This window comes from Pelecanus crispus, chromosome 5 (assembly GCF_030463565.1).
Source record: "Pelecanus crispus isolate bPelCri1 chromosome 5, bPelCri1.pri, whole genome shotgun sequence".
Lineage (NCBI taxonomy): Eukaryota > Metazoa > Chordata > Aves > Pelecaniformes > Pelecanidae > Pelecanus > Pelecanus crispus.
Genome location: NC_134647.1, coordinates 30798478 through 30824755, shown reverse-complemented (window position 1 = coordinate 30824755; position 26278 = coordinate 30798478). Strand labels below are relative to the sequence as shown.

Genomic DNA, 26278 nt, shown 5'->3' with positions numbered 1-26278 from the left:
AGCAGCATGTAGTGTAAAATGGTTGCACCTCTTGACATATTTGGTTGCTTTTTTTTCAAGAGTGATGTGATTCTCTGCTCCCCACGATACCGTAGCATGGTGTTATATTTGTTCTGCGTGGATGGAAAATGAAGCTGGTCAGCTGGTTGTTTCTCTGTGTGTGCACACAAAGATAGACATTTTAATTAGATGCACTTTTTCTCTTCCTGACATTTTTATGGCAGATACACAGGTTTTCATAAACTTTTCTTGCTAATATCCACTTACCTTTACAAGGTCCATTTTTCTTTGTAATGTTACTTTAACCCAGTTTTTCGTTTTACTGCAAGTCACTCTAATTAGGACATCTCTGCTCTGTTCAGGTTTCTGTAATTTAGCTTTACTGAACAGGTCTGTCAGTGGATAATCAATGGTCTTGCCTGAAACCTTGGTTTATGTAAGGAAAATACGCCTTTCTCAAATAAGTCATTATAAAGTCAATACCAATACCTACATTGCTATATGCAAAAGGGAATTGCTGTCAATCAACTTTATGTTGGAAGAACAGTATCTGCATGACGTTTTTCCCAATATAGTTATTTCAGTTACAAAACCATAAATCACATCTGAAATTAACTGTTACAGCTTTCTAGCAGACCAGGAACCTTGTACTAAAAACTGTAAGAAATACTTCTAATGTGTAGTTTGAGTTTTGTTTTTATTACTGGGTTAACTGTTTAAAGAAACCCTGTGCTCAGGATGAGCTTTCAATGGCTGTAAATGTCATTGTACATGTTTACCTGACAGTTGGAGAGTGACACTGGCACAGCACTCATTCTTATTGTGGAGTTGCTGTGCCCATGAGGAATGCTGTAAAAGTAGCTGGTGCTTACAGGTGACATAATTCCAGTTTCTGACAAGCGCTCTCTCTAGTATTGTTATTCTGCGGTCTTTTGGTAGGGAGAGGAAATCTTTGAGTTTCTCTGTCAAAAAGGCATGACACATATCCATTTTTCTCTTTTCCAGGATCTTTCCCAGAGAGTATCTTCTCCAGCAAATCCATCTTTATTCTCTTGCAGACCTTCAGCAGGTAAGTTTCTTCAACTAATTCTACCTGTTACACATCAAGCCTGTTCTCATCTTCAGTGCTAATTGTACATTCCCCCTTCTAGCTAATCGTAGCATAAATAGCATTACTTCCAAGCCATCTCTGTGGTTTATAGTTTAATATAAAAATGGGTTAACAGGGGCATTGGTTAGAGATGAGAGAGAGAAAGCCTAGAGCTTCAGTGTTGAAATGGGTCTGGAAAGAGGCTGCGGAAGAAAACTGTGGTTTGCAAAGAGAACTTTGCTGTGAGAAATTTTTCGTCTGATCAGTGAAGGCTCATCTAAGCCTCAGCCTACAGGTGACAAGTAGTATTTATTGCTTTGCTTGAAAGAATAGTTATTCAGGAATTTATGAGTTTGTACAATCCCTAGTGCAACATGCTTATTTACGAAGTCTGCTAGGCATTACCACAAGAGGGGAAAAACATAAAAACCAGAAAACCACAAGAACCTCAGCAAGCCTGCTGCACAAAGTTAAGTCATGCAGTGTTACTATGACAGACGTGACCACAGAAGAGGTAATGTGCCAGCAAAATGTGTCTTTGCGTTGATATTGATGGAACTGAGCAAGCACCTTGCAGTACATCTGCCTGAACAGCAGAATTTTATTACGTACCAGATTAAACAAGAAGAATTTGGCAAAAAGGATGGGAAAGAGAGGATAGGGAATCTAAGGTGAATGTGCTGCTGCGCTCAGATGCACAATGGAGGAAGCAATGAGGTAAGATGCGCTAGCTGACCTGGGCATGTCTGTGTTCACGCACTAATGCCATTGCCAGTGATACGTAAAACACATTATTTTAAGCTTCTTCCACTTCCACTGTCTAGTGGTGCCTTTTCTGCAGGATAACAGATGTTCCGTTGACACATTTAAGTTGAGGTAGTTCAGACGTCCCTCAGAGCTGGAGACTGCAGAACTGCAGGAAACATGGCTTTTGTTGGCTGGTGAAGTCACAGGGTAGAAATGATTCCATATATGAAATAAAAAGGCCAGTCATCTGAGGTCTAAAACTGTTTCCACATCTTTTCAGCATGTTCTGCTATCTCACCTTTAATAATCAAGCCATGAAAAAGCAAGCTACTTAAACTCCAGAGCGGCAGTCTCCCTGGTGGGCCTGTCTATTAGCCCCCAGTGCTTTGTTAGCTGCTTAATCAGTTCCTAACATTGGTAGTAGATGTTTTAGAAGCAATCAGCAGCTTATCAAGCACCCTGTGGGAGGGAGGGAGGGTAGAAGTCACAATTCATCCATTGATTTAGCAGTTCCCTTTAGCATGTTTCTTTGTGTTCATGTTTGCAAGACACCTTCTCTTCCCCTGAGGGCCCCAGCCCCAAACTTACCATATTTACAGGCAGTATAATTTGATTACCGCTTCTGCTGGGGTGGGTTAAATTGCATTTACCTTTTAATCTAGCTATACCCTTGTTGTCAGCCTGGAGACGGTTTTCCACAATTCAGAGGCTCCAAGTTTGAAATTGGATTGCCTGTTTTTGTCAAAGTGGAACCAGAGTGGAAAGGGGAGGAGGGCCCCATTGACAAAATGAATCCAACAGCCAGAGAAACACTAATACCCTTACAGCCCCGCCTCCTCCCTGGTTTGCCCCTTACCACTGCTTTCTCCTGATTGCTTATCATTTTCTACTGACCTGCAGTTTGGGTGGTTTTTAATCCTAAAAGTTTCCCCTCCCTTTGATTCCTCTGCTGCCTATTTCCTCATATCCATGGGCTGCTTTTGCACTGTATCCTGCTGTCATGTAGATTGCATGTGTTTGGGGAATTAACTAAAAGGTTTATTAAAGATTAATGGAAAGATAAGGCACGGTGAGTGAATTAGAAAAGCAGAGAGGGGTAATCTGCAGATGTAAGCAACCTTTACCCTGGTTAGTCCCAGCTCAATTCTGATTTGTTTCCTAGCCAACTTCTCTTTAAAGATCCTAGAAAACATGGGTCGTTTCCTACCAAGCAGCTGAGTTTCAAAAATATGGTATCAGGTTCTTAGGTGCAAAAAAGTCGAAATGCCTGTTTGCCAGTAGATGAAGCAGCATATAATACTATTCTAAAATTAAGTCAAATTTAAATCTCTTTCCAAGCTTAACAGAGCTCCATGTCTAGACCTTATGGATATGGCAGAGTACATACTTGAGCTATCTGATGGTCTGGGGATGGTTGTCACTTGGATCCATTTGGACAGGGCTCTGCTGGGGAAGACCTTAACTGTGAGGTTAAAAGCAGGGTGGAAAAAATTGAAACAAAATGTCCTTAATTTTGGAAACTCGCTAAATCCTGGTGAGGTAGTGGTTTTGCTAATACTTTACTCATTAACAAGTGCTTGTAGTGCAGATGTGAGTAGGCCTGACCTTTAACCAAAGAGGCAGCAAGTGATGGTCTTTATTTCTATGTGCATGTTTAAAATAAAGACAAACACACACATGTACCCCAGCAAAGTTTCACTGCAGACCAGGGCCCCAGGGACTACATTAAAGTTTACAGCAAGACTACCTACGGGCATTCCCCATGGGGTACATATTCTTAGAATCCTCTTGTCATTGTTGTCATTGGAGGTGTTAGCAGACGAGGTAACTAATTAGGTGCATTCAGATTTAACTGGCAGAAACACAAAGTGTGACAGGTTGCCTATTCTGCCCCATTGCCTAGACTTGCTTTCCTTTCCAACCCTCCCTGGCATCATCTGCCCAGAGAGTAATCTGCCCTGTGTCACCCATAACACCACTGCATGGCTGTTAGCCAGCTCATCCAGGGCTATTCCAATCAATTAAAGCTTTAAAAAGGGAGACCTCCAGTTGTTAGGAAGCAAGTATTTGCTCCTGAAATTGCTGGGTTTAGCAGACATAATACACTAGAAAAATGGCTTACTCTTATTTATGTGCAGTATAATCCCTGATGGTGCAGTCACAGACCAGGGTAGCTTCACCCTAAACCTACTGGAGGTGTGAACTCTTTTTGCTGCTGACATTACTAATGGACATATATCACTGGTTTTAAGGACCAGTGGACACAGTTCATGCAAGCTGGAATTAAAAACTATCCATTCATTTTGTATGACTATGGGGTTGCTTTTGGTGAGACTAACAGTTTTTGCACTGTTAAACATTGATTTGGATAGAAGCTGACTCAGACAAGACTCTTGCATTTCTCAGGAAAAGAAATTCTTGCTAACGCTAGATTCCATATTAATGGGAGCTTTTAAAGTAAAAGACTTGAAGTGGCTATTGTGACGAGTTGAGAATTCAGGTGCTTAATTGATGCAGAGTTAACTAATGTCTTGCCTGTTTTTTTATGTTAAATAGCAACATATACAAGTGTACAAAGATTACTGCAGTGATGGTCCTTACTGTAGAAATGCTCTTAGTCATGGCAATTATTTCATCCTGGTTATACTTCCACCAAAAGATACGGTAAAATAAAAAGGATCCATGTAATGGCAAAAATGACTGGATGTCAAGGATAGAAATTGTGAGCGAGATAGGAGATTTTAAAAAGATGATGAGCTGAAGACTTGTTTACATGGGAACACTCAGGGAAAAAAAATGAAGTGACAAAATGTGGGAATTTAAAATGATGAGTTGAATTACATTGAATCACTGTGTAAATACTGTTATTCAAAATGTAAGTGGCTTTCATTTGGTTTATCTCCATTTACTTTGGAAGCAAAGTGAGCTAAATTGTATTAAGGCCATTTTCATTCTGAATGTGTATGTCCATGCAGGGATTTAATGTAGTATAATTTATCCATTTTAACATTGTAGATAAACTAATCCGTTACAATTTAATTAAAACATCCATTTACTTCAGATCAACTTTCCTGACTATCTACCTGTAGATGAACCTACAAACAATATGAAGAACAGTGGAGAGAAAGGATGAACGGGAGAGCCCTGTTCTCATGATAATATAGCACAGGTCATACAGTGAATATGAGATAAGCATAAAAATCCTTAATGGAAATGCTTCTTTGCAGAACACACAGCGAGCACGAGGAACTTAATGCCACAGTAATATTACCAAGGCCAGAAGTTTATCATCTTTGAGAGGATTAAGTATCCATAATGAGAATGTCCACAGTTACACTACATAAGATAAAGAGATTATAAGGTTTCAGAATAGGCATATTATTTACTGAGGGGATTAGGAAGATGTCTTCCGTATTGACAGATGGATCAATTATTTCATCTTCCTCTGACGCATATAGTACTGATTACAGTGTCTGATAGGGTTTTGGGCTAGGTGAACAGTTGGTTTAACAGAAGCATTCCCAATATGAAAACCTTAATGTTTCTGTTCAAGATTTTGCACATGTAAGGTTCCCTAACAAAAGTGTGGGGAATAAAAATGAACTTCAATGAAACGTAAGTTCCACCTAATTTGAGCCTAGTATATTGTTAGATTAGGATTAGGAAGCCTTAGAAGAACAAAGAAATTGCTAGGTCTGGTTCACTTTTCCAGGCTTTTAACCCATGGTGTACTTTCATCACACCTCCTTTTCCAATGGCAAATTTGGGTCCTCCCTGTATTTTCCTAGACTGAGGTGGAGGAGGAGATTGAAGATGCTCTTTCTAGCATTTTTACATGTGCAAAATTTTAGGTTGATTTAGACAAGTTGTTTCATGACTTCCAACAATAGCAAACACTGCAAGGAGATGTGGATTATATTTTGCTTTTTACTTGTTTTTTTCAGACGTAAGGCATCTTTTCTGATCACTCAGTCCTCATACAATTACTGAGAAGTGCTCAGCTTAGATTTATGACATACAGCCTGATGACTTCCAAGCCGATCAGTGGTGGTGTCCATGCCCAGCAGTTCCTTTTTATTCACACGTAAAATGATAGGATGTGGCATGTAACCCACATGCCTGTGCTGGTGAAAGCCAGTAGTCTGCATGTGGCTATATTGATTGGCAGTACTGGGTTTTGGCTAACACACTTTGGGCTTTCTCTAGTTTTAGAAGTGTTACTGGGATAGGTGCATGACAACCCCCCCACACACACCCTACCCTCTGCTCTTAACAGACATAGCCATACCTGTAAAAGCATTAGTGCAAACTCAGTTATATCAATGAGAAAGTATTTTGCTGTCATTTGTTTCATTCAGTGGTTCAGTATAAGCTCTATCAGCTTAAACTTTTATTTACCAAAGAGGTTTACCCATGTAGCTGTACCAGCAGATCCTTTTAAGTTGAGGCAAGCCCTTTTTTTTTGCTTGGGGGCAGGAGGTGGCAAATGAGAGGGAGAATTAGGTTTTTGGCAGGCCTGGCCGTGCTGAGATGGCTGAAGATTTGTCTGTCACAGTTTGCTGTGGGCGCTCACTGTGCTCAACAAGGGCAGCAAAATGCCAGGCACATCTGGGCCACAGCTGCCACAGTTCAGAGTTCAGCACCGTAGTGAAAACATGGATTTACGTCCCCAGCTTCCCAAGCAAGGATTGACACAGTATGTGTGACAGAGGTGCAAGTCCTGTGGTGCGTTACTACCAGTATTCAGCTGACCACAGGCTGGAGGACGTTGCTCAGAGTAGAGCTGGTTTAAAACAGTGGTGGGTTTTAACTGACGTGTCAGGTACAGCCTCTGCTCTTAAATATTTGGTAGCAGGTAGACAGAAACAGATGGTTGTGTGGGGAGGCGAGAAGTGTACACATTGTTAATTTGTACAGTGGTCCAGTTCTCATCCTAAGGCACATGAGATCTGGAGAGATCTGGACTCTTCCCAGCTGTGCTGCAGGCTTTCTCTGACACACAGGACGAGTAATTTTTAACGGGATTAAGGTAAAATGGGTCCTGCTTCACTATGTGTATGTTTAAAATAGACATCCTAGGCACAGTTAAGTTCAAAAGAGGGAAACCAGCATTTCGGAGGGGTAGTCCATCTGACCTATTTTAAAAATGTTGTGCAATTTAAATACATTAAGATTTTGAGGCACTTAAATAATTCTGTACTTGAACTATGTAAACATGCATCTTGGACCATAAGGACATAATGCTAATAGCTATCTTTATGTCCTTCCTTTACGACCTGTGCCTGTATGACTGTGGTAACTATATTAGCAGAAGAATATCAAAATAGTCCTAGGATGGGAAAAACACACATTGTACATTTCCATAAATATTAAAATAGCTAAACGGCAATTAAACAGCTTGCATACTTTCCTGTGGCTATGGCTCCTTTATCACTCATTTCTGTCGCTCCCTGCAGTTTGCTAGCACTGAGCTGCTTTTCAGCAGAACAGGAAGCTTCAAGTTAGCTGATATTCCAGGTGTGTGTATAATTCCCCAAAGCGCTGACAGCTCTGCTTACAATTAGCGGTAACGGCAATGATCTTATTGGCGTTTCCTTTTTACCGCAGCTTTGCTGGGGAAGGGAGTTGCTGTCATTCAGAATGGCTCGTGGTCAGGCAGAGAGCATGGCAGAGCTGGCCAGGCTCGTGGGTGAAGAGCTGGCCAGGAGCATTTTGGCAAGCGGCAGCTAGGAAGACAAGTTCATCTGAGTTAGGTGTGTTAAAGTCTTGGAGGCAAAGTGTGGAGATATAACAAGATTGTTAACAGATATTTTTAACAGTAGAACTGGTTTTTGCGCTGCTTGAAACCAGAGTTTTCAACAGGGCTTATTAAATACATGTGGTGCTTTTCCATGTGAATATGTAATCTAGGCCGCTTGGGGTAAATGCGGCTTTTTAGAAAGAAACACTGTTTAAAACAACCCAGCAGTGGTGCCAGTGGCTCGCAGGACCTTCTGAGTTGAGATCTCCAGAGATATTTTAATTTTTTCAGCCCCTAGAAGAGGCAGCAGCAATATAAGCTACCCCTTTTCTAGTGCTTTGTGCTAACCAGGTTTCTTCTGTTCTTTTTTGGCTGTGCAGAATGAGAGGCCCAGTACTGGCAATCAAGGTTAGCAGTGTGAAAGATTCGGCTCTGTACTTCACATAAAATGTCTATTCAGGAGAGGCAGTTGGACATATCTCGAGGAATAACATCCCAAGAAACAAAATTTCCCGAGGAAACAAAGTACTGTCTCAGGGCTACCTGCTTGGATGAGAAAAGAAAAATTTTTTTTTTAGAAATTCTTCTGAATATACTTTGTACTCACAGATTTTTTTTCAGAGTAACCCAAGCCATTTTCTTGGTATGTTGCTTTCTTGTTCTAAAATCCTTCAGAGGACTCCTGCTTAAAATGCCCTGATCCAGTCCTGTGCAAGGCAGGAAAGTTTCGAATTTTCTGGTATCACTCATGAAATAACATCTTAACTCAGTGGGCATGTAGAGTCAGTTAATATCTCTGCATGCAATTGCCTGCTTAATCTTAAAGAAAAAAGCGGGGGGGCAGGGAAAGCACATACATACTCTCTGCCTGAATGCATATTTGCTTGTGTGTGTATTTAGAGTCACGTATGTTTTTAAGCTAGGGAAAGTGCTTTCTGTTCTCTACCAGCCAAATTCCTTGTACTCTTTCAACCTTGTTTGATTAAAACAGCCTTTAACCTTTGCTTGAATACCTGTTTCTTAAAACAACCTATAATTCATCCCTGCAACAAGATTAGGAGAACTTGGGGTGTGACAAAATTGACATGTAGCTGCCTGGAAACCTTGGGGGAAGGAGAAAAGAGGAAAGACAATTGAAACACAGTGAGTGTGAAGGCAGAGGTTGTGGGGATGGAGTCCTGTTGCAGGGCTGGCTGGGGACCTGCCACAGGTGATTTCCAGGCGTGTTGTTATGCTGAGACAATTCCATCTCTTTCTTACTTGTGTCAGCTTGCACCCGGAGACCGGCTGAAATTTCAGGCTTTTCTTCCTTTCCATGAGAGAAGTGGGGAGGGCTTGGAGGGACCTTGTCATCCTCTCTGCCTCCTGCTATAAATTCACTTGGATTGTCACCAGTTTGTTTCTCTCCCCCAACCAACGTAAAACTCCATCTTCACCTTGCCCCCTGCCTATATGTGCTTGTCACAGGTTAGCAACATTTGCTCTTGACCTTGTTTTGGTTTTCCTCCTCTTCACAGTGCCTATTATAGTTAGTGGCTAATTTGTGGAACATCACTTTAATACCAAAGTGCAACACATTGAGTGGTTTGGTTTGGAAGGACCACAAACAGCAAATGGCTCTGCCGTCAGTGCGGACTGCCTGGTGCAAAGAAGTCAAAAGGAGCTTGTGATTCCTGTTTATTCAAATTCTCACTCATTTCTGCTTTAGCTTGATTTATTTGGTGGTCGGTTTTGTGGGTTTTTTTGTTCTTCGCAGAGTTTATCGCCGGGTTTCCTTTCGGGATGTTCTCTGCCCTGTGTGGGTGATGAGTTAGCACGGCACAATGTGTGGCTGCGTGATGTTGCTTTGTCTGTGTCAAGGCCAGCGATGGCAAAACGGCGTCGTCTGTGTCAGAGCCAGCACCTTGCGCCGGTGTCAGCAGTGGATGAGCAGAGTCCCTGGCCTCACCCGCTCCTGTCCACCCTGCTGCTACCCGTACCACAGGCTGAACAGGCCTTTGGGACAGCCAGGGACCTGCAAAGGCTGTAAAGGGAAGAGGAGAGAGGATGAGGTGGTATCACCCTTACCATCAGGAGCTGGGGTTGTGGCCCATAGCATGGCTGTAGGAGCAAAAGATGGGGCTCTCCTGAAGTTTTTCTGCTGTGTTCTTTTTTAATTGGTTTTACAGCAATGCATAGTGACTGATTATAGTGTGTGTGCACACAAGTATTAACAAATCATTCTTCCCTTAAGTCACTTGCAATTTAAATGAACAAGGCAGGCAATCTGAAAGAGATGACTGGGAGTCAAATGGAGCAAGGAAAGCTGACCAGACCAGTATATTGCACAAAAGATGGGGCAGAGCTGAGATCTGATATCTGCCTCCCTGGGGCTTTTACCTCATGATCATACTTCCTCTTTCCATTTCCTTTTCCTCTGAACTAAAGATTAATTGTGCATTGAAATCGTAACAAGAATTCGCGGTGTTAAGAATCTGGTGAACGGAAGGGAAAAAATCCTCAAGGAAATTAGCAGTCCGCAAGCATTGTCTGTTCCCTGGATATAAATGACTAGGTACTTCCCAGCCAGGGAATACATTTTCCCTTTCTTTTCTGTGCAGCTTGCATTATCCTTAGCTAAGCATATTGTAGCATACTTGTCTCCAAGTCCGTGTTTTCATAGCCGAAATCCTGACCCTGCTGAAATCTGTTGCGGGGCGGAGATTCCGTTTACCCTTTGCATTTTAATGCCCAATCTCCACACTTAACGAATGCGGAAAATACCTCCTTGTTCTCCAGTTAGCAAATAGGTAAAGGCAACCATTGTAGCTTTCCTGCACCGCAATCTGCTTTTGCTCTTCCCGGCTTGTGACAGAGATCACCTGTGACCGAGACAAGAATGTGTCAGAAAATGGTTTCTGAAAACAGATTGCGCAATGTAAGGATAAGAGGTATAGTGTGAAACAAAGATAGTTCACTGCAGCAAAAGAGATCAGAGGCAGGCATTAGGAACAACTTTCTAGCTGTTTTGAGCGCTGGAGAGTTATGGGATCTCTGTGGTGAGAAGTTTTAAGCCAGACAGTCATCTGTTGGTTGTGCCGCAGGGTGAGGAATAAACTGGAAGTTTCTAGAGGTGTTTTTTCTAGCCCTGGTAGTTCTTTCAAAAGCATATTTCTCATCTGTCCTGGAGGTGAAGAAAGGTTACTGAGTGTTTAGTCCTCCTCCACAAAGCTTCCACCAGTGGAATTTGGAGGGTAGTGAGCACAGTGGTGAATCCAAGACAATCCTGAACAGAGATTTTATTTTCCCTTTCATTCAGTCCAGGAAGCACATTGTCAGTGGTACTCTGAAGTCTAGGCAAATCTGGAGCTTACCTCTGAGCTTGTTAGCAAAAAGCTTGATTCAGACTAGCTGTTTCTGGAGAGGTGGAAAGAAAATAACCAGGAAGAGGCAGAAACCTTATCTTTAGAGGATGCTGGGAAGCTGTGCACGATTGTTGATTGCTCCTTCAGATAGTTTCCTTCTGCCAGGCATGCTTGTGACACTCATCCCAATAATTAAAGGACTTTTTATCCCTTCAATGTATATAATTGGGGATGGTGAATGAGCTTCATGTCTACCACCCCTTCTGTTTTCTCAGTGCCTCTTGGCCTTTTCATGTCTCTTCTGCATTGCGTCAGTGCCTCCTGGCAAATTCTGTCTGTGTCTGTCTCTCAGAGCCAAGTGTGCATCTGGCCTTGAGAAATAATCATAAATTTTGTTCTATCAGGAGGAGAGACTGGGACAATCCAGTTGAGATTTGAACCTGTAGTTCAAGGTGTTTTGGGGATTTCATACCACTTAACCCATCCCCTCCAGGCGTCACTTGTGTGACTGGAGAAATAAGTGGAACAGATTGCTCGGTACTCCAGAAGAAGGTTATGAGGGAAGCCTGTGTCTTTAAGGAGAGTGCCTTCTAATAAATGTTATCTGCAGAGAAATACACCAGCCCCTACATAAGTAGTTAGTGTTACTGCTTCAGTGTTGGCTTATAAAATGACTTTATCACCTCTTTGACGATAATGATTAACAAGCTGATTTACAAGGGTGGGGTGACAAAGCCATTTGGCAAATTTAGCTTGTCTCACAGTGGCAGTGATACAGAACCTGGTTTTACAGTATTTTCACCATTTTACCTGGAATACTAAACCCTGGTGGTGGGGCTCTTAAGCAGAGCAGTAGCAACAGATACTTCTCTATGAGGATGATAACCAGGGTTTCCTCCTGTGCTTCTCACATGTGAGGAAATTACAGGTCTGGGTCTGAGGATTCAGGAGAGTTGGGGAAATTTCTAGCTTCCTTCTCAGTGTTTATTCTCTGATCACTTAGCCACAGTGAAGTGACGGTGTTCCTAGACACACTGTTACATGATGCCTGTGGTTGTTGGCTGTCCTTTGTGTCAGAGCTGGCAGAATATAGAGATGTGGGTACGTTTCTCTTCCTTCTTTTTGATTCCGGATAGCTTCTGTTAAAATATCCTTCATCTCTTGATTCTTCATTACCTTGGATCTTAATGTAACAAAAAAAAATTTTTTTTTTTGGTAACTGCTTCTGATTTTACTTTCATTATCATATGTTGGAAGTTACATAGACTAGCAAATTTAATCTAACAATTATTTTAATCCAGAAACCCTTGATGTGGTTTAACATACTGTGACACTTTTCAGAATTTGGACTTAACCTTGGCAGTTCCTCACATCGAGCAGAACAGTGTATCTGAAAGCTCAGCAAGCTGTATACCCTTTACCGCTTGTCTTGACAGTCCTCATGTAGGTGATCAAAGGTATTTATGATCTCCATGCTATGTAAACATCTACTGCACTTTTAGAAGTTGGTAAAAATGCACAGACAGGGTAGGAGGTTTGATGACCTTCACTCGAATTCACAACATAGACTCCTGCAGGGATGGAGGTCTTACCCCTTACCTTTTACTTCTTAGCTAGCATTGCTGACAAGAGCCTTGCCCTCAAAACAAACACTCACTGCCCTGAGAAATGTCTGAAAACTGTACAGTTTCTCCTCTCCTGTCCAGAAATTTCATCGTGTCTGATAGATTTCAGTGTTGATTTATGTGGCCATGATGCAAAGGCTGGGTATTTCTGTGGACTTGGTCTAATAGGTGAGTGGAGGGCTATGGAGGCATTACTTGAAGCAATAGTGGATTACAGCTGACTCATTTTTCCTTCTGTTTCTGCACATCACCCCTCTAGTTTCCCCTAAAGCCCTTGTAATACTACCTCTTTGGGAATGACACAGTCTGAGTTTGGAGGGGACTTCCATGCTTACCTTGTCTAATCAGTATTTGATTGCTTTTTAGTGACACCCAGTCAGATGCTTCTATTAGGTCTTTTCTAATTTGAACAACTGTCAGGAACTGGAACAAACTGTAGCTAATTTTGAGTTAGGTTTTTTTCATGCTTTTTTTTTTTTTTTTTTGTCTTGTTCTGTTTTCCAAACAGAAAGTTATTACAAGCCATGAGTTGAGGTTACCATCTATCTCTCTGGGTTAGAACTCTTAACAGAGACGAGAATTTCAGCCACTGTTACCTTGGCCACTTTTCTGGTTTGTTTTTTCATATGAAAACATACATATTGCAACACTGTGCTCACTACATTGCTCTCCCGTGGGACTAGTTTGTGCAACCCTCCTTCATGCTGGTAAGTATGTTCTCATACAAGGAGTCTTTGTTGACTGAAAAGGGAAGACAAAGTGACTTGACTTCTCTCTGCTGTGTGTAATAGGCCGGAGTTTTGGACTGCCTGTACTGTGCTGTATGGGAGGAGGAGGTTTAGGGGCAAGGCTAGGGATGGGGAGTGGGGGCCTTCAGAGGTGGACTTCTACCAGCATTGTGCTTGGCCCGGAGAGCTCAGATGAGGGATGGGATGAGGACAGAGCGGTAGCTCAGCATGTGTCGGAGGTGAGGGAACTGCCTGTTCTCTGGTGCAGGGCAGCATCAGGGGCTCAGAGATGAGTTGTGAAGGTAGGGCGCAGGGGTACCAGTAAGAGTCCCCTGGGCAACACATGCTGCTCCTGGAAGCTGTCTGCGGGCAATGGCCCTGTTGTGCACATAGTGGGCCACTGAGGAGGATTCCTCTGTCTGTGGAGGATGCTGTGGTCTATGGCCTTCCCAGTTCTTATTCTCTGGAGACAGCTGGCTGCCTGCTTGTTTCTGAAAACGTCACCTTGATAGAGCAAGGGAACTATGAGTAACTTACAGTCTTTGGATAGAAGGATCAGTAAGCTTCTGGGGGCCGGCAGCCCTCCTGACAAGTAGTTAAACTTTGACTGATCATGCATTGCCCTCATGATCGTATTAATGTAGTGTGTCCAAAGGGATTTCAACTTGTACCATAGCCCCTGCTGCCCTTCATCTTCTCTGTCTTCCTGCTGAATCAGTAAAAACATAACCCAGTGCATGTACATAGTGTTTTCCCGCCGCCCAAGGCCCTTGCAGCCGTTGCCAACGTTGGCTTGTCTGCTAGCGTTCAGCAGTCCCCATGTTTCACCCCAACCTCACTCATACAGAGCATAATTGTTTCTTTGTATTTATACTGCTACCCAACTGAACAGAAGCACAAAGATATACGGAGAAGAAAGTTTGATTTACCTTTATTCACAACTTTGACTTGTATGAAAAGCCTCTGTTCTAGAAATCACCTAAAATAATTGTCCCAACACCTTTTTGACATGTGTTCAGATACTGTGTACCCCTTTAGTTTCTCCCACTGCTGCAGACCAAGTCTCTGCCTTCCCCTCTTGCTTGCCAATACCACCTCAGCTTTGCCGAGCCGGGTGCAGGAGGCTGGGCAGCGGGGCAGGTTGCTGCTCCTCCTGGATCTCCTGGCTTCTCTCCCTTCCTCAGCAGCCCCGGCACCTGCGGCCGTGCTCCAGCCGGAGGGATGTGCTCTGCAGTGTGGGCAGGGAGCCTGTACGGCAGGCTCCTCCAAAACACAGTCTGTCCCATTTAGGGTGGGAGATATGTTGCAGTGAGTGTAAAAAGCAGTGTTGGTTTCGTTGTTTTAAATTGTAAGTGCTTTGAGGGCAGGGCCTGTCTTTTATGTGTGTACATATGGGTGTGTATTTTTATACAGTTCCGAATGCAAGACACGCAGTTAGGAGCTGCAGTATGCAAAGCCACGGCTTTCTGTCCTGTGGTAGCTTAGAGAAGCGGTTTTGCAGATCCACAAAGGTGGACAGCGATTCTGCTCTGGACACTGGGGCTCTTTAGGGACACAACTTGCTTTGGGCCTCTGAACACAAGTATTTTCCTCCCGTTGTCACCAAGCAGCATACCCCAATGTATTCCAGGTGCAGCAGTGGTAAGCTAGCTGTAAGAGCATGTCCCCATGCCCAGAATCCTTTTGGGATGGGTTCCTTGACCAGTTTAGGAAAAGAAAGCTGCATTGCACCCTCCATCAATTGATGACCAGGATGCCATCATCAGTCACCTTTCAGCCTTAATTTTGGACAACAAAACAATTATTTGCATTAAAAGAATTTGGATCAGAAAACAGACGTTGCTTTTAATGTGTGCTGTAGATAGAAGACAACCTGAACCCAGCAAAATTTTAAGCTTGATGCTTTTTCTTTTCTTTCTTTTTTTTCCTTTAAAAAGAGGGAGGGATATATTTTCAAGACTTTGCAGGTGCATGTTGAGGCTGTATTATGTTACAGGGATAAGTCAATGGTGAAATTTTTTGTTTCTGTTCATTTGGCATGCTCTTAACTTAGTTTTGTGCTAAATTTCCACATTTCTTATGAAATTTGCTGGACTGTTCTGCAGCTCGTGGTGTGTGATTTCAGTTTCTCTATTTTGTAAGCTTATTTTGTAAGCTTATTTTGTAAACTGAAATGTCCTTAGGAAAGGTACGGGTCAAAGCTTAGGAATGACTCCAGCAGTAAGAACAAGACGTGTGCTGTGTTAGACTGCATGGGGGCTGTGGAGTCTCCATCACTGAAAGGTTTAGTAACAGATACAGCTGTAGAGAATGACATAGGTGTTGCTGGCTCTGCCAAGACAGCCTCTTGAGGTCTTTTTTTTTTCCCTCCATGGTTTCCGAGCTATCTGGATAATGCATTACATTTGCTTAACACACTTCTATTCTTTAATCGCTTGTGTTTCCTTGAAACTCAAGATGAGATTCCAGCATCAACTGGGAGAACATCCTGGGACTCTGCCGTCATGGTTCTGGGATGTCTAAACTGACCAGCCCTGGGCCTCCAGCTGTCACAGGAGAGTGCTTAGTCACAGGAGAAGTTTTGACACCTTTGATTACATGTCCTACACTCTTTTTCCCAAGCCATAAAACACTCACTGGGGAAGTGTTACCATGAAACTCCTCTTGGGGACAGCAAGTAGAAGTCTTGAAATCTTTCTTTTTGCTTGCCAGAGTAAATGGAGATGAGGATTTGAGGATTTTATTCTTATTAGCTACAAACACGAATGAGAGAAGGCTGCAAGGAAAAGTCATATCCTGTGCACAGCCCTGAGGTCTCTGATGAAACAAAATGACACAAAATTTACAGATGCTAAAAATAGTCATAACATCAGTTTGATGTTGCATTTTGTCTTCCTCCTGTAATACAGTAAAATGGCCTGTAATTCACACTGCAAAATTGGCATGCATGGCTCTTTGAAGATACCATCTTTGTTGTGTGTCTGCAGTGGCCAGAGTTACAAGCCAACCCACTACAGTGCTACAACAAGCCATACAAATAAATAAATAAATAGGGACAAATAACACCAGCTCCCTGGGGGCAGCTGCCCATTCTCAATCTGTCTTGCTTAGGTTGCGAGCTCTTCGGCATAGGAAACCTGTTGTGCCTTGTACAGACTTAAATTCACCCCTGGTGCTTAGGAAGGTAGTAGGTTATGTTAATTTTGTTTATTACATGATATAAAATGTGATTTTAATTCAGAGATCTAACTTGTAAGTCCTTGTTCACAGTGACATTAGTACAGACTTAGTCTGTTTGCAGCTCTGTTTTCAGCCTGGCGTTTTAAGCTGAGCTCTTGTGGCCTGTCAGAGGTAGTTGCTGTAGCATGAAAATGCTTTAGAAAATATGTAGGTATTGTGGTTTATTTACTATCCTTGTATGTGTATTTCATCTGTTAGTGCTGAATGGCTTTTTGGATGGTGATTGTAGCCATGTCACTAGCTGGGAGGCTTCACTGTTTCTTTCCTCCTGTTTATTGAATACTATCAGCTTTTGTGTCTTTCCCCTGCTCCCAACTTGTTTGGCTTTCAGACCCTTTGTAACTCTGGAGTCTGCAAGCAAAAAATTTCTTCCTTTAAAATGAAAAACAAAACCCAGCCTAGGGGAGCTAAACTAACTTCTGACCGTCCGTTAGAAGGTTAGTAATATCACTACCTTGAACTATGGCTTCATTTTTGTATTTCATGCAGCAGCTTCTCCGCATTGTTTATATTCTGGTTGAAGGGGATCTTCCTATACCAGGATGCAATAGGAATGTCATTTTTCCTCTAACAGGAGCAGATGTCCTATCTGCAGTACTAGCAATAACATTGCCACTTCCTGTTGGTGCAGATGTTGTTAGCAGGGTAGAGCTGAAAGCAAAGAGGGAGCACGTTTCAGCCCGTGCCATTCAAGGCCATCAACATCAACGCTACCTATGCACCTCCTTTTCCATGTGCACTCTTTAATAGTGGCTGTCTCGGCTAGTGGGCAGGAAGTTGCCCTGGAACACAAATTTATTTCCTTTCTACTTTACGTAGGGGAGGAGTGCTTCCAAAATCTCTGTTGTTCTTCTCTGCCTTGAACCTTTGCTTGTTCTAGATTCATTTACACTAAACCCAAATTACCAGTGGTGTGTTACCATATTGAGGGAAGGGGTGCCTGAACTGAATCTGGCACACATGTAAGTGTAAATCTCCCCACTCTTAGGTTTCAGGGTACAGCCCTGTGCAAGCCTTCCATCAGCAATTATTGCATTCTTTTTCCTTTTTATAGGAGGTCACTATCAAATCCCGTGACACAGTTCTATCACTAATCTGGCAGGCTGCCATTCAGACCACAGGAAGCCTGGGAAAGAAGAATATACACTTAGGGCCTTACTCCATCTTCATTATTCCCTACACCAGCAGAATTCCTTAAAGTCTCTGGAAGTTTGATCTGAATGAAAAGTATTTTGCCTGAATAGCACCCCTTATTGAGGCATTGTCACCGAGTCACAAATTTAGATGAGTGTTGTGGCTAGCAGTTTAATCTATACTGCACAGCCGTTTTTTCACACCAACACAGGGAGTGCTAATCACTTCTAATGGTCTAGCAGGATTGTCTGGCAGTGAGGGACTTCTTGATTTGAGAGCTGGACACTGAAGGAAAAAAACACAGTTTCTATTCAAGAGTTTATCTGAGAATTTATTCATTTTGGCAATGAGGGGAATATTGTATTGTAATGGTTTTCAGTGGGAAACACGACTTTATTAGAGCAAAGCCAGGGTTCCGTTCACAAAAAATATGCAAAAAACTTGTGCTTTGGAGGAAAAGGAAAAAAGACAAAACTGCAATTTGTGCATAAAAAATAGTAAGAAATGAAAATCATAAATGTCAGGCAGTATCCATAGCTGTCAGATGATAATATGGAAGCCTTAAACTCTTTTCCTGTCTACTTTTTTGTGCCTTAGTGTATGAATGCATTGTTGTACTTAAAATGACTACTAATCTTGTATGTTGTTGCTGTGTAGAGGCTTAGAGTGATAGTAACTTTGTTTTTATGTTTGAATGGTTGCCAGTTCATTGGCTGATACTATCACTTGTGATTTCGTGGAGCTATAATTGTTGGGAAGTAACTTTCCTGTTGTTTTAACGAGCAGCTGCTGCATTTCTGTATTAATAAATATGCTCTCAGTCCTTCACGGAGTTCTAGTAATTTTTTGGGGGTTCATTCAATGTTGTCTTCTCCTCATTTCAGGTTATTGAAGGAAAGCTGGCTCCTTTCTTGGGGAAGGTGATCAAGTTTGCCACCTCTCATGTGTACAGCTGCAGCCTTTGTAGTCAAAAGGGTTTCATCTGTGAGATTTGCAACAATGGAGAAATCCTTTACCCCTTTGAGGACATTTCTACAAGCAGGTACTGTAATGTCAGTCGTGCATTTCACTTGCATATCGTATCCTTGCGGATTCTCAGCCTGGTGACCTCTTATTTAAATAACCAGGGACTGGATCCCACTAATGCACATTTCTGGGCCACTACACTGGATTACTGGTCCAGGGAGGCCACCATGAGCAGACTTGGAAAGAGCTGCTTTCCAAAGTCCTGTAAGTCTCAGATCAGCTGTTCAAAAAGGGAAGAGTGCTCAGTAGCATCACACAGGGTGATTTATCCATAGCTCTTCTGAGTTTACAAAGTGTCCTGAAAAGCCAAATGGATTCTCTGGAGTGATCACAGACATCTTTCTGGTACCTGATGTCACTGGGCACATGATGTACTAGGATTGTCCATTATAAAAACAATAACCATCTATTCTGAAGTGTTTTCCCCATGAAATGTTAAGGCTAATTCTCTGCTTTCTGTGTGCATACTCATCTGTGCCTATGTATGCAATTTTTTTTTTTTTAAATGGCATTGCTATTCTCAGATGGCTACAAAATAAATATAAGCGTATGCCAGTCCTAAGCTAAACAAAATAACCTTTATTTCACATTATATGGAGTGCTGGATGCCAGATCAGGGACAGAAGTTGCACGGAAAACCTAGAAGCAAAATGCAGGAAACCAGAGCAGACTTGGCAATGCAGCCAATCTTACTACTCTTTTTCAAAAATGTCTTGGATTTTGAATAAAGGAGAGATTTTTCTTTTTTTTAACTCAACAGAAAGACAGTATATCTGACAGCACAGCATTCCTCCATAGATAAGTACTTTTCTGGCTGTTTCAAATACAGTCATTTTAATTTGTTCTCCAAAGTGTTCCATTGAAGGGAAAAAAAATTGAAGAGCCACCTTTGGAAACAATCAGAACCAGCCTGTTAAAAGAGCTTCGTTAAGAATCTGATTCCCCTGCGTGCACAGGGATGTTAAATTACAAGTAACCAAGGACTACTCTTCGGGGATTTTCAGCCTGATCTGAGTTTCAAAGACTGTTTGCACATTCTTTTTCCAGACTCTCATTCTAAAAATGCATTGACAAAGCAGTGGACATAAGCTAAACAAGGTGTGCAGCTGAGCTCTATAAATGGTTTTCAAGAATGTATCTAGGGTGCATGGTGAGATAGGCTGAGTTAAAAAGAGAGAGACTAAGATAACATAAAACATAAGATGTCTATTGAGACTGTATAAAAAGCGATTGAAGATGTTCCCAAAAGATTGATGAGAATGTGTAAGAGCATTTGGGAAGACAAGTTTACTTGAAGTGTCTGTGCATTTGATTTGTCTGAGGGATTTTTGGTCACAAAAACATTGTTGGGTGTATATTGTTCCCCCGCCCTTCAGCTGAGATCAGACATACCTTGCAATTACAGAGTTTAAAACCTTCTGGAATCGAATAGTGTTTGTCAGCAGTTCAGTGAAAGCCAAAAGAAGCTGCTCTAGCTCCTGTTTTTATGTGAATTAGAAGCCAGAAAGGACTTTTGTTCATGTTTCACAAATGTGAAGTCGTGGTTGATGTCATGCCAAAGACAGCGGTCTTTGTTAATGATTTTAATTAAAACACAATCAGCATGAAAGGTTCTCCAATATTTCTCTTTCTTATTTTGTCAGAGGTCATTCTGCTTAGTCCTTTTGTACTCCTTATCACTAAACCTTGCTTTTATCCCCAGCATTTTCCATTTCCCTTCCTAGTTAGTTTTCTCATCTCATTACTGCTCACGTGTGCACATGCACCTCTGTGAAAATAACCAGGTTATTTCAGTTCCATATTTTTGCTCTTTTGCACCTTCAGGCTGGAGGCAAGTCATGCCAGCAGAGGAGCTTGTGTGTTTTACTGTGCAACTCCACCAGCTGCAAAGCAGTGAGGGAGAAGAGAAGGCCAGGTAGAGGGGTCTTGTGATTGTTTCCATCTTTTACAGATGAGAGAGATTTCTGAGGTGGGTGTGCTGACCACTACAATGACGAGTGTAAGATGAGGAGGCTGGTTAGAAATAGGTAGATGTACAGAGTAACCTGTGGCAGATGGAATGGCAAGTCACAAAAGGTTCATGTGAAGACTTGCAATTATGCCTGAAATTTCTGATGGCATGTGTTCAGCTTTCATTGTTAGTTACATGTCATACCGCGCTCTGAGTAAACAGCTCAGATTTGTGATTTAGTTGTACTGTTCTGAGTCCACAATGTGCAGTGAGAATTGACTATGATTCCCCTTCTCCATCCTGGTTTTCTGGAATTGCTGTCTACAGCATAGTATTCACATTTTGTACTCAATACTAGACTGCCAAGTACCCTGACTGTAGCTGCTGAGTTAAGGAGGGAAGAGTAGCTGAGCTCTGAAGACTATATTTTTCCTTCTTGCTCTTGAATGTTGCTCATTCACTTCTGAGTGTGCTACTAATTCTCCCAGCAAACTGGGCTGTTAGGTTAGAAATATTCAGAAGTGGGTGCATGACAGCTTTTGCAAACTTCACGTCTCTGTTGAATGTTTGAAAAGTGAAGTCTGTTTGTGTGTTGGGGGTGTGCGTGTGTGTGTCTGTGTTGAGCTGGCATTTGTTTTTCTGGCTACCTCCCTGACCTTTCTTGCTCTTTGGAAGGAAGAGTGACAGCTGTCAGAGAGGCCATTACAGTTCCAAGGTGGTTCTCAGCTGGCTGTTAGCTTTCCATCTTCGTGGCCTCTTAGGTCAGCTTTGAGGTGGAGAGATTGTTTCTCTCCGAAATATTCTCAGCAGTTTCTGGAGCAGTCTTCAGTAGGAATTTATGAAGGATGGGTCGTCTTTAGATAGATACTGCTGAAAGAAAAGGAGGGCCCCTCTTGAGGGCTGGAGTTTCTCTTTGGTCAGGTTATTTGCTTGAGAGTCATTTTTGTCAGTCCTTGAGCAAACAGAGTGAATACCTGGGTTATGCACTCCTCAGGGTTTGAATACACATATATTACATACCCTTCTCTCACTAATCAGCATGACACATTCCTTTGTTGGCAAACGGTTCCAAACCAAACACAATCAGTTCACTTAATTAGCGGGTCTGTGGGCTGTGCTTGGCAGGCTCTTTACATCCTGCTTAACAATACAACGCAACAGTTTGCTGCCTTGAATGTAAGGGTGGGCTCACAAAGTCATAAGCTTTCTAATGATATTTCCTTTCTGTGGCTTTTCTTGGGAGGTGGCCATTCTGCACAGAGCTTAATGAAAGCTGTGATTCAGTAGTTAAACAATTTCTTAAAAATTGCCTCATCCTTTTCGATGCCTCTTCCAGTCAGTTTGATTCCTCTGTCCCCCATTTTCCTCTTTTCTGTCTTACCCATATTTATATAACAGTTCATCAGGGTTCTTTCTAAATTTCACAATTTCTGCATCATTTTGAAGGCCTTTAAATCATGAGAACCATATTTAAAGCCTCCTGAGTTAATTGCACATTTCATGGAGCAAATCGCCTGCTAATATAAACTCTCACAGCTCTGCTTTTGCTGGAGCTCTGGCAACTTAAACAACCTGAGCATCTACCTCCTGTTTTATTTCTTGGACTAAATTTGCCCTGGGCTTAAATTTAGCAAACAAACATATAAAATTATCCTATTATATCACTAATTTTATTTTTACAAGTGTTGTGAAATGAGTTTAAATATCCCTGGTTATAAATTGTCTTGTTAGAGCTATCCTTGCCCATTTGTTAGCAGCCAGACACTGCTGCTCAAGTTGTTCTGATATTGCTTGTTTTTCATTAACGTGGTGAAAAGTTTTTGTTTCTTTCTCCTAAAATAAAAAAAGCAGAAGTGAAAAGAAAATGCCTGTATATTGGCACTGTTGTCTGTAATACATGGCTGTATTTGTTTTATAACCTAGAACAATTTTTAACAAGTTTTAATTCTTAAGCAATACTGAGAAAAATACCATTGGAACAAGAATAGAATTATGCATTAAAAAGGGTTTTCTGTGCAATTAGATAACTAAGTAATTATAGTTATGGTTAAGATTATTATATGCTACCCAGTTAATAAAGTTTTGGTCTTGCCTGTGTGTTGGAATCCTAATGACTACTTTCACAGGCAATTTGTCGCATTTTGCTGGTAAAGCTACTTGCTTGGTTAAGAACTATTTAGTCAATTCCTTGCCTTTTATGTGGTGACTATAGATGTATGTGAACCATGGAGAGTTGCTCTTTTGTGTTCGTATTCATTTATCAAGGCTAAACTGTTTCCACTTTGCGAAGTTAAATCGTTCTGCAGATCAGTTAAGACATGTAGACCTTTTAAGATACAAACCAGAAGACCCGAGTTTAAAATAGACGTGCCACAGAACAGGCTTGACTATATCAACCAGCTTGGATGCCTCTATAATCTTTGGCTACCATCCTGATAAGACCTATGAATATCCTTAACTTTACACAGAGCAAGAAGTCTTACTAAAGGCTCTGAGGCTGTGCTTAGTTTTATGTGCATGCCAAAGTCTTTGCAAGATTACAGCTCACTGTGTTATGGATGCTGTGTCACTGGACAAAACCAGCATTGAGCATTTGGGAGAATATTAAAGATAGATACTAGGTGGAGAGGCTGAAATACGTAGTATAGAGCATTTCCAGGAAATACCTTGGCACAGATTAAAGGCATCACTCAAAGTACATCATTTTCCCTCTTGCTTTGATTAGTTTGTTTTATCTAGACAGCCTTTCCCCAAGCCCGGTTCACCTGAGCTGCGCTAGTACCTAATTTTTAAAAGAGCTTAGCTTATCAGATGTTGATAGTTGATTCAAGGCACCCTGAAGTGATCTGCTCAGCACTTTCTTTAAAGAAACTTAGGCACCTGAGTAGATGTTAAGTTCTCTTGATAATTTAATTTCACCTGAATCTGTCAAAACTGGTCAAAATCTTCTGGCCCAGATCTTCTGATTTTTGTCTGTGCAGGGTAACACCGTAATGTTATCTAGAATACAAAAAAAGAGAGCGATAAAATATACTGGCTTTTTTATCAAGCATTGTATTTTGGAACTGAATTAGCTTTAGAGGTTGGTTTTACCTGCCTCATGTCAGAGTGGTATTAACTAGAACGTTCAGTGTAAAGGCGGGTATTTATTTCAAGCAGGAAGGCCGCTGCAGTGCTGCCTTGTGCTTTCCCTGCTGATGGCTGAACATGGCGGCCATCTTGCTTCCGGTTTCTATTTTGCACCTTCCCTGCTGTGCCTTCTTCCTCACTCCAGATATTTCCAACTTGCCAGTCAAGACCTTTTAATTCTTCCTTCTTCCTCATGCAAATTCCCTTGTTAAGATAGACTTCTCCATCTCCCAAATACAGTTCCTTGTAGACCAGACAACAGCTTTTCAATTGCTTTTTAGCCCATGAAAGCCAACACTGCCAACTCTAAGTGCTCAGAAATTCTAAGATTGCCTTAAGAATCTTGTTGTTTATATACTTACTTTACTTTTTTAAATGTTACGTTCCTTTTTTCCATCTTGGGTCCAGGTAGGCATATCTTCAACATTATGGCAGAGCTACAAAGTCCAGGTGGCCTTTGCCTTTCTCTTTTATCAAAAGCAGAAATCCTGGCTTACTCACAGGATTTCCAGACTTGAGACTTACAGAAGAATGCAAAGTAGTAGAATCATGCAGTCAAATCATAATGGTTGAGGGCAGTATGTTAATATTAATGTTAATAGCATTGCCTGACTCTTTGCTTTTAGGTCTTCAACCACCATTTTGTGAATACAGTTCATTAATAATAGGAGAGGTAGAGAGGCGAAGTCCAGTTCATGGCGTGGCAGCTGGCAGAGGCAGAGGATGTATGTCTGAGCAATGTAAACACTTGAATCTCTGTGGCATGTCAGCCTCTCCAGTGGTTTGCAGGTAGTGGATTTACCATGTGTAGGGCTTTTCCCCTTTCCAAACTCAGCTCCACTGACTAAAGCGTAATCATGTGAGTTTCAAATTAAATGCTTTAATACTGATTTTAGTGTCCCTTTACTGACCTCTTGTGAATTGCTGTGTACAGGCCACATCACTTGGCTTGGGATCTCTGAACTTAGACCTCGCAAAGTGCAGTACTGAGGTTCGCAGTCAGTCCTTAGTTCTCCTGCTGGATGCAAGTATGGAAACATACGTAGATAAGTGTAGCATAAATCCCTGCAGCCGCAGCTGGGGGGGAGCTGAGGGCACGCATCCCTCCTTAATCAGGAGTGACAGAGCTCTGCGACAAGGGGTCTGGGAGATCCAGGATCCCTTTGCTCCTGCTTGACCCTGCTGCCGTGCTCCGGTGTGGTAACTCGGCCTGTGCACAGAACTGTCACGGAGGGATAGCAGGTGGTGAAATCAAACTGTTCTTGTTCAGCCCCGGCCCGTAACAAATTGTTCTGTGAGCACCCAAAGCAAAGGCCTGCTCTGCGATTTCTCTGGGTCTAGCAATGGAGGAGTTGACACTGAGGCTCTCCCCCACTGGTGGAGCACTGGTGGTTTTCTCTCCCCTCCAGTGAGCTGCCCGCTTTTCCCCTTGTTTGCGAGGCTTTAATATCTCTGACCACTTTGCACATCTGTGGGATGCAGCTGACCCTGGCAGTGGGTCCTGGCATGACAGGATGAGGGGCAAGAGACCGCGCAGACGGGGATGCATCCAGTGGCAAGCCCTGGGCAGCCGAGCCGGGATGGGGGCGTATTCATTCGTCCTCCCGCCCTGCCTGGGGCACTCCTCCAGCAGCTCAGTCTAACCCGTGCAGGGTGGAAGGGAGCAGACCCTGGTCTGGCAGTTTTCACGCAGGGACACCGGCTAGCACGTCATTCAGCCATCCTGGGGTGGCATTACTAGAGCAGCGGTGGTGGTGGTGGCCACAGATGCTGCATCAGGCTGTGTTTGGGCTGGTCCCGGCGGCTGTTCCAGAGGTGCGAGCCACGGGCGCTCTGCTTGCTGAGTCCCATCGGTGCAAGCTGGTGGTTGCTGTACACCCCTTGCTATAGCTGCTGCCTGTAACCGGCTCGGCCCTCTGCATCGGTTCCCCCAGCACACGAGCTGGGCCGATGGTTGGCAGTTACAGTTATTTCTCCTGTTTCTGTACCCTCCGGGGCCAGCCCAGGACCCAGCCATGCCATTATAGATGAGGAGCATCTGGAAGCTCTGGTGGCATATCAAGGGTAGCCCCCATCTGATGAGCAGGTGTATGGAAAGGAAAACTATGATTATGCCTTGAATCACTGCTGGCTCCCTCAACACTGAATTAATCACTTAGAGTGAATTTCAGACATGTAACAATTTGAGGGGTTGGATAGTGGGCTCTGCTCTGGTTTTGTTTGGCCTTTTTTTTTTTTTTTTTCCTTTTCAGAGGCAAATTTTTCAAAAGCAAGTTTGAAGTATTAACAGTTTTCAAGTATGGTAGTTAAAAAAAAAAAAATGTGTCTAGTAAAGACCGTGTCATACAAGGCATTATCTTAACAAGCTCCTTATAGGGACAAATCAATGTCATATTAGTGCCAAATTTCTTCCATTCATTTACTACATGGGCGTCACTCCCTAGGCAGGCTCCTTGCATTGGTTCCTAGGCAACTGTAATAATATTGCTGCACGTGTGTGTCAGGCATTGATTGCCTTTGGGGC

At 42.4% G+C, this 26278-nt stretch overlaps 1 protein-coding gene across 1 annotated transcript in view; it reads left to right on the top strand.

Annotated features, from left to right (window-relative positions):
- The window catches only part of PLEKHM3 (pleckstrin homology domain containing M3), a 77359-nt gene that overhangs the window by 46008 nt on the left and 5073 nt on the right, over window positions 1–26278 (top strand). The window contains exons 5-6 of the mRNA XM_075711478.1: window positions 1006–1069; window positions 18533–18690. Of these exons, the coding sequence (XP_075567593.1) occupies window positions 1006–1069; window positions 18533–18690 (222 nt within the window). The remainder of the gene's footprint in view (window positions 1–1005; window positions 1070–18532; window positions 18691–26278) is intronic.